General features: G+C 42.6%; 2 protein-coding genes across 11 annotated transcripts in view; one reads left to right on the forward strand and one right to left on the reverse strand.

Moving 5' to 3' along the window:
• EFCAB7 (EF-hand calcium binding domain 7) overlaps positions 1-4358 on the reverse strand; it is a 38788-nt gene extending 34430 nt beyond the window's left edge. For 4 of the 5 annotated variants that reach the window (XM_077928645.1, XM_077928647.1, XM_077928646.1 and 1 more), the window contains exon 1: positions 4233-4358. The gene's annotated coding sequence lies outside the window, so the exon portion shown is untranslated. Of the gene's footprint in view, positions 1-341; positions 405-4232 lie in introns of all 5 variants that reach the window. The other variant, XM_028733210.2, reaches the window with a different exon arrangement.
• The window catches only part of ITGB3BP (integrin subunit beta 3 binding protein), an 82823-nt gene that overhangs the window by 43761 nt on the left and 24110 nt on the right, over positions 1-14952 (forward strand). For 3 of the 6 annotated variants that reach the window (XM_077928654.1, XM_077928655.1, XM_077928656.1), the window contains exons 1-3: positions 2305-2399; positions 9779-9821; positions 13796-13931. In XM_077928654.1, coding sequence (XP_077784780.1) covers positions 2320-2399; positions 9779-9821; positions 13796-13931 — 259 coding nt within the window. In that variant the 5' untranslated portion in view covers positions 2305-2319. Of the gene's footprint in view, positions 1-2301; positions 2400-4322; positions 4461-8648; positions 9483-9778; positions 9822-13795; positions 13932-14952 lie in introns of those variants that run through there. The other 3 variants (XM_028733220.2, XM_028733217.2, XM_028733219.2) reach the window with 3 other exon arrangements.

Here is a 14952-nt window from a genome sequence, read left to right on the forward strand (position 1 = left end):
AGCTAATACAATGCACTAGTTTACCTTACCATTGCCCCATGCACTGTACCCTAAACACACTCAACACTTTCCTGTGGCTCTTTGTTGCAGGGAAATGACTACTCTAGGAAGCTTGTTCACCACTGCCATTTTTTTCACCAAGGAAACCAGATTAACCTCAAAGGAAGCTCAAGGATTCTCCTAAGAATGATCTGAAAATCCAAGGTTTAAATATTAAGGTGTGCAACAGCAGAAGTGTGAACATCTTGAGAGGGAATGGGTAGAAACTACTTCATTAACCTTTACATTCAAGATTCTAACAGGACTCTTCTCCAGGTCAGCTGTGTAAATCAGGAATACACCTGAATAAAGAAGGACAATCAGACTGGAACACAGTAAGAGTGTTTAGGTAGACCAGAAGAAATCTGGAACAAACAGGCAAAAGGTAGGTTAATCAGGATTCAGGTGAGATAGGAGGCTCACCAAAAAAAGAGCAACAGAATAAAATATATGATGCTGCCACACACTGAGTCATGCCGATGGGCCATCTAATTCAGGTACCTGTTTTATTTCCTCCATGAGACTGATAGCATCTTTGTGGGGGGATTATTTAGATGAGAAAAGTTGTGATTTCAGAAGCAGGGGAAATGTAGCACCTGATTCTATGTAGAGCTGACTGAGTGATTAGGCTACAATTTTATGCATGCTTATATGAAAGTAATGTCCACTGAAATTAATAATATTACTTTCTTCCAAATAAATGGGTTATAGGCATGAGGGTGGCAGTCTGATTGTCTTTGGGGCAGTTTATTTCAAAAGGGCCAAGTGGATTTAAATGCAAGTGTTCTAACTTAATGGGTTTGTGAGTTGGGCAGCCCATCACATGCAGTAGTTGCCTGGATGAAGAACCTAATAGCGCAACAGAAGAAAATTGTATAGAATGAAAGGACCACATAAATGCATTTTCTTTTTAAATAATTGATATAATTCTGCACAGCCTTTCCTCACGTATGGTTAGTAAATGTCAATAGTAATTTTCTTCTATAACAAAGGTGATGAGGGTTTTTAGAAGGCCATCACAGAGGGGCATTAAATCGTGTGCTACTGTTGGTCTAACAGCCTGCAACATCATTTTATCCAGTGCTGACTTCTGAAAATATATTCCACTATAATAAATTGAATATTTCAAGTTCAATAACAAGACAACAACATAGGTAGGGTCCCCTTCAGGACTCATTGGAGCCTTACTCAGGAGGCCTAAATCACTCGCACCTTCTTGAGTTATATAGGCCTTTTACACTTGGGAAAGAAAGATAATAATCGCTTATCATGGATGAAGTACCCTATTTATAATGCACAGACCGCCTTGCCTGACAGTTTCATATTACAGTGGCATAAGAAGGACCCAACAGGGACACAGTCCAGTTACTGCAAACGGGTGTCACTATAATAATTAAGCACCAGTGTTAGCACACACAAAGGAAAGCGAGTTCTAGCCAATGAGGGAAAAGAGAATAAATGTTAATTTTCCAGTAACCAGTTTTATCAAATATGAACACTTGTTTATGCTCCTCAGTTCTCTCATTACTTAGCCATTTCTTATTTGGGCAGCTGTGCAGCACAGAGATGTTTCCAATATGTTACTCAACGTACAACATGCAAGAGTTATTTAGTAGAGGGAAGCTCTCTTGCTAAGGTTATTAAAATATAAACTTCACTGATAGTGCACTACAGAAATATAGACTAGGGAACAATTTTGTAGCATCTACTGTTGGTGGCTGTAGACAATCTGACTGAATTTTCAAATTCTAATTTCTGTTATTTCAGCATAGAATAGATGGCATTAAAATCTCACACCTACATTTCCCCCCATTATTTATTTAAAATAACTGCCCTTTCCAATTGTACTTCTGTGCCAATGCAGGCAGACTGGAACACACCATACACTTCCAGGAGCCAGCCTCAATTTAAATTGAATGTACTTGGGAGTTAGAGCATGTCCAAATGATATTCTTCCTGGGACCTGAATGTACTAGATGCAGCACGTCCAGTTCCAACAAAGGAAGACTTTGCCAGTCCCCACACCTGTCCACACTTGTGGCATTACAGTATATCAGGCAATGTTTTTTTACACAGAGGAATACTGAACAACACCTTCCACATACTATGTCCTTTTCTCAAACACTGCTTACTAAGTGCCTACTTCCAAACAGAGTAAACATTCCATAAATGCTTACCGGTATATTTGTAAATAAGTTCAATTAAAATACTTGGGATTGAAGTACACTGCGAAAATATTCACTCTGAATGACCATTTCCTAGACTCCAAAGTCAAAATCGATGACCAGGAGCAAGACGCTAATTAGCCCTCAGTGCACACAGAGGAGAAGACTGGGTGATGTGATGAACAGAAGAACAAGGTAATAGGCATAACAGCTGTATCCTAATTTTAATACATTAAATGTTATGGGTACTGTAAATGCTGCCAAAATTTGCTTGCATTATTGTGGAAAGCTGGCTGCCTAAGAACTCTCCCAATACTTAATGAAGGAAGAAGTTTTCCCTGCTAACACAACTCATTTGTGTGATACAATATTACAGAAGTCCTGAAGAGAAACAGTGTTTGGATTATTATCAGCAGTACACTCCTTCTGCAAAAGCCATGGGCATAGCCAGGATATTGTTAGGGGGCAGGGCTTTTGTTAGTGGGGAAGGCCTTTTGTTGGGGGGGCAGGACCTCAGTTTGCTATGTATTTTTATTGATTTGGGGGGCAGCTGTCCCCCGCCTTGGCTACACCCATGTGAAGCCACATTCTTTCAAAAGGCCCTTACAGACCAATCCATGTTTACTCAGAAGTAAGCCCCATAATTCTGTGTGATTTATTTCCAGATAAGTAAGCACACAAGTAAGCACACAACTGCAGTCAAAATTCTCTGTGGAGATGTTAAAAGTCTGCATAGACTCAATGCAACTAAGGTGGAAGTGGGATCAAGCCTTCTATCCCTACCTCCAGCCTCCAGTGTACAAGTTATACATGCATGACTGCACGAGTTTCATGTACACAGGAAGTCAACACACAGGACACCAGGGGTGGGAAAGACAGGGAACAGGGCTTAAATCAGATGAGACACTGTCAACTGCACAGACAATTCCTTATTCTACCATGCAGACCAGCCCCTAAATCAGTGTGCGCAGCTGACAAGAGTTGCGTGGTTTGGGAGGATGACATACTGAATCATCTGATTCAAGGATTGTAAGCAAATTGTAACCCTAGAGCAGGCATGTCCAACAGGTAGATCTGGTAGATCGCGGGGTGTTCCTGGTAGATCTCTGGCCCCTCGGTGATCTCCTTCTCTCCCCCCCAAAAAACCTCAACAACTCAGGCTTCCTAAAAAAGCTCAAGAACTTTGGTCCATCCAACGACAATGGGTAGATCACTTCCAGTGTTTTTATACTGTGAGTAGATCAGTCTATTGGGAGTTGGATGTCCCTGCCCTAGAGTAAGGCACATCTAGTTACCACTTCTCTACAGTTTCCTTGCCCAAACCCCAGTGAACCAGCTCCTACCATAATAAAAGATGTCGCAACATTTTATGGTACTTTTTTGGGGGGGGTCATGTGAAGCGCCCTAATATCTTGTGATGAGGGGCGGTACATACATGTAATTAATTAATTAATTATCACCAGTGCTATTTTTTTTATAGAAAAAGAAGTGCAGGAGCTCACTAGGAACACTTCCCTTCTTCTTCTCTTAGGATAGAAATGGCGCTCACCTGAGAGGCGCCGGAACTGAGTTCCTGTGAGTTCCCTCTAGGGGGAAAAGCCCTGGGAAAAGCACAGGGCTTGGGCTGTGATCTGCTTAAGTACATCTAGGCACCAGCAGAAAAAGCCTTTTCCTCATCTCTGAGGAATAGCTTCCCAGCCACCCCCCACCCCCCAAAAAACATTTTACCTGAGAACATAAGAAAATGCACGCACTCCCAGTTTACCCCCCAAAAGCGGCAAACTACTGGACCGTGACACGATTCAGAAAGGAACAGAACGCCGCTGCCTCTTTATTTGGACCAACCCGGATCTTAAATCCGAATTCCGTGACTTGAAGCCACTTCGCTTTTGCAAGTCCTTGACACGCTTGTGAGAACAGCCGTTATAACCGTGGTGATAATGAGAGGGGCGGAGGTTGTGAGGGGGGCGCGGAGAGAGAGAATATAAAGGACGATGAGACGAGAAGCAAATGAGAAGAAAGTCCGACCTGGCCTTGGGCGTTTTTTTTGCGGCCCTGCCTTCTTTGTCGCCGTCGCCTAGTAACCCGCGTCTGCCTTTGCCAGGCCGGGCCGAGACCCGGAGCTTCCAGGGCCCGCCTTCTTCTTCCCCGCAGACTGGCCGTGTTTCTACCCGGAGCGCTTTGAGAGCTGCACGGCGGGAATCTCAGTTTCGAGGGCTGGGAAGGCGAAGAAGTTCGTCGGGCGCCTGGCATGCCGTGAGTCGCGGGCGGGGTGAGGGGTAGCTGGATAGACGGGCAGGACCTGGCGGGCCCACGGGGCATTTCATCCCCCCCCCTACACCCCCCCTTCCCTCCCTTATGTGCATTTCATTTCAATTGGAGAGAGCCAGAGTTTAGCCCTATGTAGGTTTTTTGTATACCTGTTTAGGGAAGTTTTAAATGTTTGATGTTTTGTCGCTTTTTATTATTATTATTTATATTCTGTTGGGAGCTGCCCAGAGTGGGCGGGGTACATAGCTGTCAACGTTTCCCTTTTTTAAAAGGGAAATTCCCTTATTCCGAATAGGATTCCGCACAAGAAAAGGAAAAAGTTGACAGCTATGGCGGGGTATAAATAATATATTATTATTTTTATTATTCAAGGCTGAGGGCTTCCTTGCACTGGTCTTCGTCTACTACTCCAACAAGTTCTCGACGCAATGGGAGTACATTAGTAGTGCTTCGGTTTCTTTTGTGGTGCTTCTCCAATTAGGCTACTGTAATATGTATCCCTTTTTATGTCTCTGAGCACATCAAAAGTAGGACAGAAATATAAGCAGGAACCGTTGTGGTGTGAAAAGCTGTTTTATTTCAGCTGCTGGTTGTTTACAGCGGGATACGCTCGGGTTGGGAATGAAGCGGTGTGACTGCTGCCCCCACAAACTGCCATCTCATTGTGAATGCTCAATAAAAAGGACCCATGGAAGGGAACCTTAGGAAGAAACAGGGATGGCAGATGTGCGTCCGAGCCAGAGCCAGCCCTGTCATTAGGAAGGGTGAAGCCACTGCCTCAGGTGGCAGAACGCACACCCTGGTGCCCCATCGCCACCATTGGTGCCTATTGGGGGCAAGATCATGTCCATCTCGCCCCAAATTGCCCAGAGTTGGCGCCGGTGGTGGTGCCACTTCTCTATCAGTGACAGATGTGACAAAGCTCACAGCAGAACGGGTGGCGATGGCAGGAGCAGGTAGGTGGTGTGGGAGTGGCAGCAGTGGCAGGGCAAGGCATCACTTCCCATTTCTCCTCAAGTGGTGAAACAGGATGCAGCGCCCCTGCTCTGAGCATATGTAGAGTGTTTTCTGCTTACCAATACAAAGCTTAGTCAGACCCTACAGTGTGTGGGATTGCTTGCTGCGGAATAGGTGAAAAGATATGCTTTCCAGGCACAAAGCCATTTTAAGTACCGGTATGTTTGCTCAGTTGAAAATCCCACTAAGGACGCAGTCCTGATCTCACTTTCCTGGGAGTTAGCCCCATTGAATACAGTCTGACTGACTTCAGACTAGATGTGGTTAGGGTTGTACTTCGAGTTTAATGAGACTTATCATTAAGTGGGTTTAGGTCTGCAGCATTGCCCAAGACATTAAACACAAGTGTTTGAAGATACAGAATTAAAAGAGTATGTAATAAAAATCCTGCTGTTCCATTCATTTTCCAAGTATTTTGTTGCATATTAGTGTTTATTGAAGCAGTACATAAATGTGTTTCTCTCATACATTACAGGTTTGTTTGTTTATTATTGATACATGTAGCACCAGGCGTTCCATATAGAGCTAGAAAGAAAGGTCCCTGTTCTGACAAGCTTATAGCCAGACAGAACAATTCAGGGAGCCTTTGGCACAATGGGTCAGTGCATCTGGCTGTTAACCAGAAGTTTGGTGGTTCAGGCCCACCCAGGGACAGCTGTGGGCAGGATTCCTGCATTGCAGGGGGTTGGACTAGATGACCCTGAGCGTCCCTTCCAACTCTATAATTCTATGTGTGCATATCTTGTGTGAGGTGGGCTACATCCTAACTGTTCCTGATTATGGGGGCTGGGGTGGCATTGTATACTTTCATTATCTGCCCTTCCATTGTCTCCAATGAATCAGAATAAGGCAGCTGCGTATGTTCCTCTGAAGCAGGCCACCTTAAGATGATAGGAACTGGTGGAGTAGTGCATATGGAGGGGTCAATAGACATTTAAGGCATGCTATCTTTTGAGTACAATCGTGGAGAAGACTGCTGGTAGAAGAGTTGGTCATAACCTCTTCAGGGTATAGCATAGGCTTCTCAGAACACTGCTGACTATCTCCAAAGTGGGGTGGGGTTTGCTGGTTTCCTTTGTCATTAAAAATAGTGTTGGAGAGAAGAATAATGGGCCTGGCTTCTCCTCAAGTCCTACAATAGTTCAATCCCAAATCTAAAGTAGCATATCATGGTTACGGAAGTTCTGATAAGAAGTGTATGGAAGACAACTAGTGTTGCTCTGAGTAATGAATAAGCTATCGCAGAGCACGCTCCTAACCAATCCCCTGACGCTGATGGCTGGAAGGAGTTAGGATCGTGGCCTAGTGTCTCTACCAGCAGAGAGGAGTGCTGCCAGTGCAGATTATCTCTGCCATGGTGGAGACCCCAGTTGCACCCAGGCAGGTGGATAGTGTTAAGCCTCAAAATGAGGCATTACAAGGGCAAGCACCAGATCCAAAGCCCCGTGGAACTGGGTCCCTCAGCCACATGAGCCTGCAACTAGCATATCGAAAAAGGAAAAAAATGCCCTCCACCTTTGTCCCTGGTTGGTGTGTGCTGAGGTGGCAGGACTTAGGATCCAGTGGTGGATATTGCACCCCACTCTTCTTTGAGCCCACTCTTCTTTGAGCTCTGCCACTCATTAGTTACCTCCTTAAAGTACATTGACAAATAGTGAGCATAACCAACTATAACTTATGAATGGATAGATGGGATGGAAGGATGAAGACATTTCCCCAAAGGGTCCATCCGCCATACCATTCCATGGAACTGGTAAACAGAAGCATTTAGCTGTTGCTCTTCCTGGGCTCCTAAGTTAAACTAACTTTGTATGCAGTCCTATACATATACTGTGTTTATTTGTGAATACATCTCATTGAACTCAATAGGACTGATTCATGCCTAGATATGCATAGGACTGCATTGTTAGTCTCTATCCAACCCAGAGTCAGTGATGACTAGAATTCATTTTCATGCATTTCCTTTGTTCAACTGTGGCAGTCTAGTTTGAATGACAGGCTAGTCCATCTTAAATATAATTTATTTTCTGATACTGATATCCTATGAGGCATAAACAGTGATGTGAAATAAACAAATTCTTCTAATGCGACTTTTTTCATAGTGGAGCCTTGAATGAATTTCCTGCCCTTTAAATTGGCACTAGTGCTCCTCTACCTGCCTCTGTTACTGTTAGTGCATTGGGGAGGCAAGCATTTATGTTGGGCACAGTGGTAGTTGGTGCCTGTTTGGACTTGTAGGGTGGAAGGCAAGGAGGCCACCAGTAGGTGGAGCCAGAGCTAATGGCAGGTAGTGCCTACTAATTCTAGTTTTGTCCCCATCCTTTACGCTGAGTTCCTGCTGCTTTGCCCCCCGCCCCTTGTTTAGCTGCTGTGCAAAGTCACTGTTTTATTTGCAGGTTGTCCAGACAAACCCTAAGCTATAAACCATAGGACAAAATTTGATTATAGCTCATGGTTAATCTGCAGAGAGCTAAACCATGATCCCACAGGCTAAACCAAACCATGGTTTAGCCCAGCATGGCACAGCAGTAAAATGGCGGTAATCTCCTCTCCAGGAGCCCATGTATTGTGTGATGTCCAAACCAGGCCTATAACTACTCCCAGCCAAAGTCACTGGAAGATGTTAAATAGCATAGTGCTTGACCATTCTGCCACTTTTTTTTGTCAAGTCTTTTTTTTCCAGGTTGCTATAATTTAATGTGATTTTCATGTAGTTTTTCATTTATCCTAATCATAAAGCTACCTTGAGTCCAGATTCAGCTGTACTTTGGCTTCCAGCTTCCTCTGAAGTCCGTCATAAAAACTTCCATCATAGCATGCCTTAGTATAGCATGCAAATACATGGTCCCCTAGAGCACCTTTGCAGAGTGAATGTATTAGCGTATAAAATGTTTCTCTGCTGCCACTGGGGTGGAAGATGTAATGGAGTCTACATTCCTTAAGCAATATGAGGCACTATATTTAAAAAGAAACATGATGTTAAGAATTTTTGTCAAACTGTTTCAGCTTTGACTGTCCCTTGGCAAGAATGTGGATGGCTTTTTAATATAAAAAAATGTAAATCTTGCACAGTATAGTTAGTCTGCTTTTTAAGACAAAAATGTTTTTCAGTGATCTATTTTCAACATAAGATGTTAAACTGGAACTAGCATAATACTGTACAGTCATGTTTCAAATATGCTTTTAAACTTTCTTTCTATGGTTCACCTTGAAGAATGACAAGGTTACAAAAATGCTTTGAGTGAAATCATTTCAGACTGTGGCCCTGCTGGAATGCCAAGCCATTTATGCTTGCAGAATCTGGGCTTTGTTAAACCTTATGAGCATTTTTAGCATTGAGATCTTGGTTACTAAATCAAAATGCCCTATTCCTAATATGGTGCCTGCGTCTTTCTATTCCGAAATGAAATGTTTCTGCAAACCTTGTTTAATCTAAAATAATCTTCTGAAGCTTTTATTGGATGATTTTAAGGGTTTTTAGTTGCTTTATATAAAAAGGCCTTTAACTGTTGTTTAAGATTTAAGAATGTACTTTAAAAGTTGGAGTTGTCTCTGGGAAAAAATAGTCTTAATTTATGTTGACCTTTCCTTCCTTTGAGTATTTAGTCTGCATTCAATAAAATTTTGATGACTGCTCTTTAGAAGACAGCTGTACGATGTAAAGTATTATAAATATTCAGCTTTCCATTCCTAGTGTTGCCATTAACAGCTGGGCATCCAGTTCAGCAGAACAGATTTTACAGAGAAAGCTTGGCGTGTTCCTGAATCAGTATAGTGAAGAACACGAGAAAATAGTTTCGTATGGTTTAGGGACCTGTAAAGACATAGAGCATCTGTTCCCTAGTTAAGTCAAAGTCTAGTAGCATTGAATCATGTTAAGAGCTAAAATGATGAGAAGAACTACTTTTTTCACCTTGAATGTACTGGTGGTTAAATGCCTAGTACATTATTTCTGTGAACAGCAAAATAATTGCAGCACCTACACAGAAGGTAAGTTGTTATGCACGTCCGTATAATCTCATTCTTTGTCAGTTTCATATAAAAAGCATTTTTTTTAATTATTATTTTTGTAGTGTGACATTGGGGTAGTGGACAGGTTGGGGGGGCAATCAGGATGGGTTCAAATTTTCAAAGCAGTATTCAAAAACTATATGCCATGTATGAGGTTAGTTTTACTAGTGTAAAAATGCTTATGTGGTCTGATAACCACTGATAAGGTTATCAATATAAACTTTGCTTTTGAAATATGATAACACTTGCTCCCCCCCACCCCCTTTCTTTTCTAGTGCTAAGAAAGCTCTGAAGTTGGAAAGCCTTGCCATGGGGAAAGTAAGTGTGTGTTTGTGTGTGTGTGTGGCGCCCACTACGATTAAATTATTTTCTAGGATATACATAAATGATCAGCAGTTCAGTGAGACTATCATAAATTACTTGGCAATCTGCAGTAAAGCATTCCTGAATATGGAAAAGAATTGACTGCCAGACGTCTTTGGGAGAAAAACTATTCTTATATAATATTCGGACTTTGCCTACATGAAGCAATTGGCTATAACTGAGGAGACTGCAGTGGTTGTTTTTTATTATGTACACGCCTCTCTCAAATGAGTTAGGGACCTTTGTGAAATCATTTATTAGAAATTAGTTCCGTAATTTGTGAAGCAAATGCAGTGCCATCTCTCTGTACATATAACAATATGGGATTATGATAATGCCGTAATCTGCATATTATAAACTGCAAAATTGAAATGAAAACATTAAAGACATTTTTATGTTGAGAATATAATTACCTCTCTCAGCTAATCTAACATAATGAAACGATAAAGTACTAACACTGCAATAAATTTCCCCTACAGTTATCACAATAAAAATAAAATTGTACTGTTGCTGTCCCCCACCCCCACCCCATCTCTCTCTCTGATAAAATGTGGCCATTCCGTTTTTCCAGTGCCATCATGTCACGACATATGCCAGTTTATTATCTTCCAATACCAACTGTGGGCGTTGCTATGAACAATAATGCAGAGGAGTTCATTGGGCAGGTAGCCTTTAAGGAGGCAAAATTGGTGGGGGGAAATGTATACCTAAATGTTTGGTAAATAAAATGAGCCTCCTGTTTTGTTTCTACATACCAACAGTTTCTTTATAGATGGTAGTCTTCAGAGGTCTCAGTGGTACTTAGCAAAATTGGAAACTTGGCAGTGTTAAAAATCTTCTGTATACTTTTTGTATTTAAACAAAGGTGACAAAATACAACAGGGGCACTAACAAAAATCATTAGCAATTTAATTAGCAATTTAGTTTTCCATTACCCACCTTGTTGTGCTCTGAATACAGCTGTGACTGTAATTTTGCATCTGCTTCCTTGGTTGGAGTAGCATTTTTGGAGGCGAGCAGTCCAGCTTGAAATGATTCTGTTCCACCCTAAAGCTATTTTTCCTTCTGAAATGGAAATTAAAAGGGGGGGAAATGTCTGTGTTGAGATTAACTATTTAGGAAGTTTCTAGTGTCAAAATTTCTTCATTGAAAGCTTGAGGTTTCAGGTTTTCCAAAATTCAGTGATGGAATTAATTTCTAAAGCTGTCTATAAAGCAGAATTATTATTATTGCTAGTATAAATGTTGTATCCTTATCCAGAGTTTTAAGATAATTGAACTAGTTATGTGAAAAGAAAAAGGGGAAAGGGAGAAAATGGCTTATTATGTTTCAGAAACACGCATAGGAGTTTACTATCAGTCATTTCCAATTGAAACAAAGGTGGCTATTCGGCAGCTCTCCAGATGTTGTTGGACTACAACTCCATAAGCCCCAGTCAGCATAGCCCAGGGGTCAGAAGTGAAGGGAATTGGAGACCAATAACATCTAGAGAGCCATACGTTAGTCCTTCCTGCACTAAGAAATGTTTTTGATTGTCACTCTTTACTTTTCCTAACTCTGCGTGTTTACTCAGAAGACAGTCCTACTTGGATCAGTGAGGTCTCCTTCCAAGCAAATGAGTGTAGGATTGCACCTTAATTATTCCTTTGGTTTATTTACTTATGGCATCTGTATGCTGCCACATAACAATAAACTTCTTGGGCTGGGTTGCAATAAATAGTAAGTAAAACCCCTAACAACAATTTAAATACAACATAAAACCATAAAGTAAAAAATACAACAAAATCAAAACTCACTACACACACACACACACACACACACACTCCAAATGAAGACACAGACTTAAAATTGAAGGGTCCACACTACATAAGTACCTGATGTTGAAAAGAGCCCAAAGATGGCGTCAGGCAAGCTTCCATGAGAAGGCTCCCAGGGACTCCAACTCCATAGTCCTGTGCAAACAGTACTCCAGTATACCTGAACTTGTGACTTTACAGCTGTCTGATCGGTGTATTTTTAGTGTTTTACCTGATTGTCTTGTTGCTAATAGTATATTTCTTTTAACTCAAGTTTGCTTTGGAAGATTTGTTTTAGAATCGGGTTATAAATAACACCAATCTATCAGTCTGCAAAATACTTAAATATATATTTTTAACTTACTTCAGGTGTAGCACATTTTCTGCATCTCGTGCCATACTGTTGGCAGGGATTCTTCTGATGAGTGGGTCATTTGGGAAGAGCCATGCTGCACCCCTCTGGTGACTCATGGGGCTTAATGTGGCTAGTTCCCAAGTGATTCTTTCATTCAGATTTTGCTGATGTGACGTAGGATCCACTGCATGGGTGATGTTTACATTAGGCCTACATCTATGGAGTCACCCAAATAGGCCACAAGCAATTCAGCAGAATATGGCTATATTGCAGCCTTATAAATGAGACCACAGAAGTCACTAGTTTGCAAACAAAGAAAAGAAAAAGAAAAGAAAAGTTTATTAGTCTGCTGGGGGTTGGCAGAGGAAGGAAGGCAAGCTCTGCCCTTCTTGCAGTAGCCTTGTACTAGTCATGAAAGAGGGGATTTCCTCCTCTGGCAGTCCACTTGGCATCTGTGCTCAGTGCAGAGGGAGGGATGAAACTCTCCATCCTTTTTTCACCAGCCTGCTCACTTGTCTACATGCAGTTTCTTACTGCCTATTACTTCTAAGCTAGTGGTTTAAATACAAGGCTGCTGTGTCATAAGTTGAGGATTGGTAGACTAATCCACTAATCTGTTCACACCAAACCTAGTATTTATACAAAACATGTAAAGGTCAAGGAGCCTTGGATGGTTAAGTTCAGTCAAAGGTGACTATGAAGTGCGGCACTCATCTTGCTTCAGGCCGAGGGAGCCGGCGTTTGTCCACAGACAACTTTCTGGGTCATGTGGCCAGCATTATGAAACCACTTCTGGCTCAACAGAACACCGTGATGGAAGCCAGAGCGCACGGAAACACTGTTTACCTTTCCGCCGCAGCGGTACCTATTTATCTACTTGCACTGGCATGCTTTTGAACTGCTAGGTTGGCAGAAGCTGGGACAGAGCAATGGGAGCTCACCCCATCACATGGATTCAAACCAGCGACCTTCTGATCAGCAAGCCCAAGAGACTCAGTGGTTTAGACCACAGCGCCACCCGCCACCAAAATTGGGAATCGCCGAGCATTTACAGTCATAGTTTCGGAGTATTAAGTAGCAACAGTGTTTTACTGTAGGGCAAGGATGGGGAACCTGTGGTTTTCCAGATGTTCTTGGATCACAACTTATTTAATTATTGACCATTGGCCATTTGCACTTAGCTTGATGGAAGGTGGAGTTCAGCAACATCTCGAAGGCCACAGATCTCCCACCCCTGCTATAGGGCAAGCTTTGTGCTATTTATATAGCTTCACCTTTCAGAGCCACCTTTCTAAAAGACCATTAGAGTTGGAACATGAGAGGTAGTCTGCTCATTTAATTTGATTGTTCTTTCCACTAATGTGATAGATGGCCCTGAGTGTTGTAGCTATTTTCCATCATCAGGAATTGTTAAACAAAAAGTTAACATCTTGTGTTAGTCCCTTGGAATAGATGGGTGGGCTTGAAAATCATTTGATTCTTTTTTGTTTGGATAAAGGACTAAGCGCGAGACTCATGTTACCAGCACAAGGACTAGAAACATAGTTTGTTCTAAGAACTTGAGCTTTGAAGTGTTAAAGTGTGTGGGATACCTAAAAATGCACCGAGAGGCATGATTCCCCACGTCTGTTATAGGAGAATTCTATAGCTTGCCTTGAGTAGAAATATAAAGGCAAAACTGGATATTGTGAAGGTTGAAAAGGAAAATATGAATGTGCTTTACACTGCATAATAATCCTGTTCAGGTTGTTTTGTTACCATTATTTATTATTCTTTAGGTGTCTGCAACACCATTGCCAAAGAATAAGAAGAATCTCAAGTCTTATTCACCAACAACAGGAACGTGCCCAATCAGTCCTTTTTCAACTCCCAGGAGCAATAATGTACAAGAGCATGGAAATGGTCTATCAAATGGTTAGTTGAACATTCTCTCCTACTTACTGCAGAATTTTTCTGGTTATTGACCAAGTCAAATTCTTGATTTAGTAATTTATGTCTTGCTCGGTAATTCTGATTCCTTCCACCCACCCACCCACGAATATGAATTTGGATCTTTATGATAAAGTTCAACTTTTCTGCAGCCTTCACAAACATCTTCAACAATTCTCCTCTGACTAGTTTTGCTTACTTTTGCCCACTGAAGAGAATCAAGCAGTGGCATAGCTAGCCGCTTGGGCGCCTGGGGCGGCATGTGCGTTCTGCGCATGGGGGGCGTGGCAAGCTGTTGGCAGGGCAGGGCGCGCTGCCAGAGTCCCAGTGCCTGAGCTGCCGTGTTCTGTTTGGGCGCCCTGTGGGCCTGTGTTGCTTTTTCAAGCAGCGCAGAGCCTGCACGGAGTTTGCCTGCTGCTTCCCCATCAGCTGGAGGTCGGCTGAGGGGCAGGTGGTGCTTTGTTGGGCGACAGCGTCTGCAGGTGCCTGAGCCACTCCCAGGAGAGACACAATGGCTCAGGCGCGCTGCGGGCTCAGTGCTGCTCGCAGGGCCAACGCATGCCAGTTGCGTCCTTCTTGGCCGCCCTCTGGTGGCTGGGGGAAATGAAGCAGCTCAACACCCTGTGAGCACAGCTCAGGGCTGCAGTACTTTGGGGAGCAGCACACTGTGCTCTGGGGCACCTGGACTTGGGCGTCATCTTGGGCTTCGGTGTGCCGCCCCCAAGGTAAGTGCTATAATAATAATAATAATAATAATAATAATAATAATTTATACTCTGCCCATCTGGCTAGGTTTCCCCAGCCACTCTGGGCGGCTTCCAACAAACGATTAAAAATACCTTATAAACACCAGTCATTAAAAACAGGGCTGCCTTCAGATGTCTTCTAAACGTCAGATAGTTGTTTATTTCTTTGACGTCTGATGGGAGGGTGTTCCACAGGGTGGGTGCCACTACTGAGAAGGCCCTCTGCCTGGTTCCTTGTAACTTCGCTTCTCGCAGTGAGG

Source organism: Podarcis muralis, chromosome 5 (genome assembly GCF_964188315.1).
Source record: "Podarcis muralis chromosome 5, rPodMur119.hap1.1, whole genome shotgun sequence".
NCBI classification, from domain to species: domain Eukaryota; kingdom Metazoa; phylum Chordata; class Lepidosauria; order Squamata; family Lacertidae; genus Podarcis; species Podarcis muralis.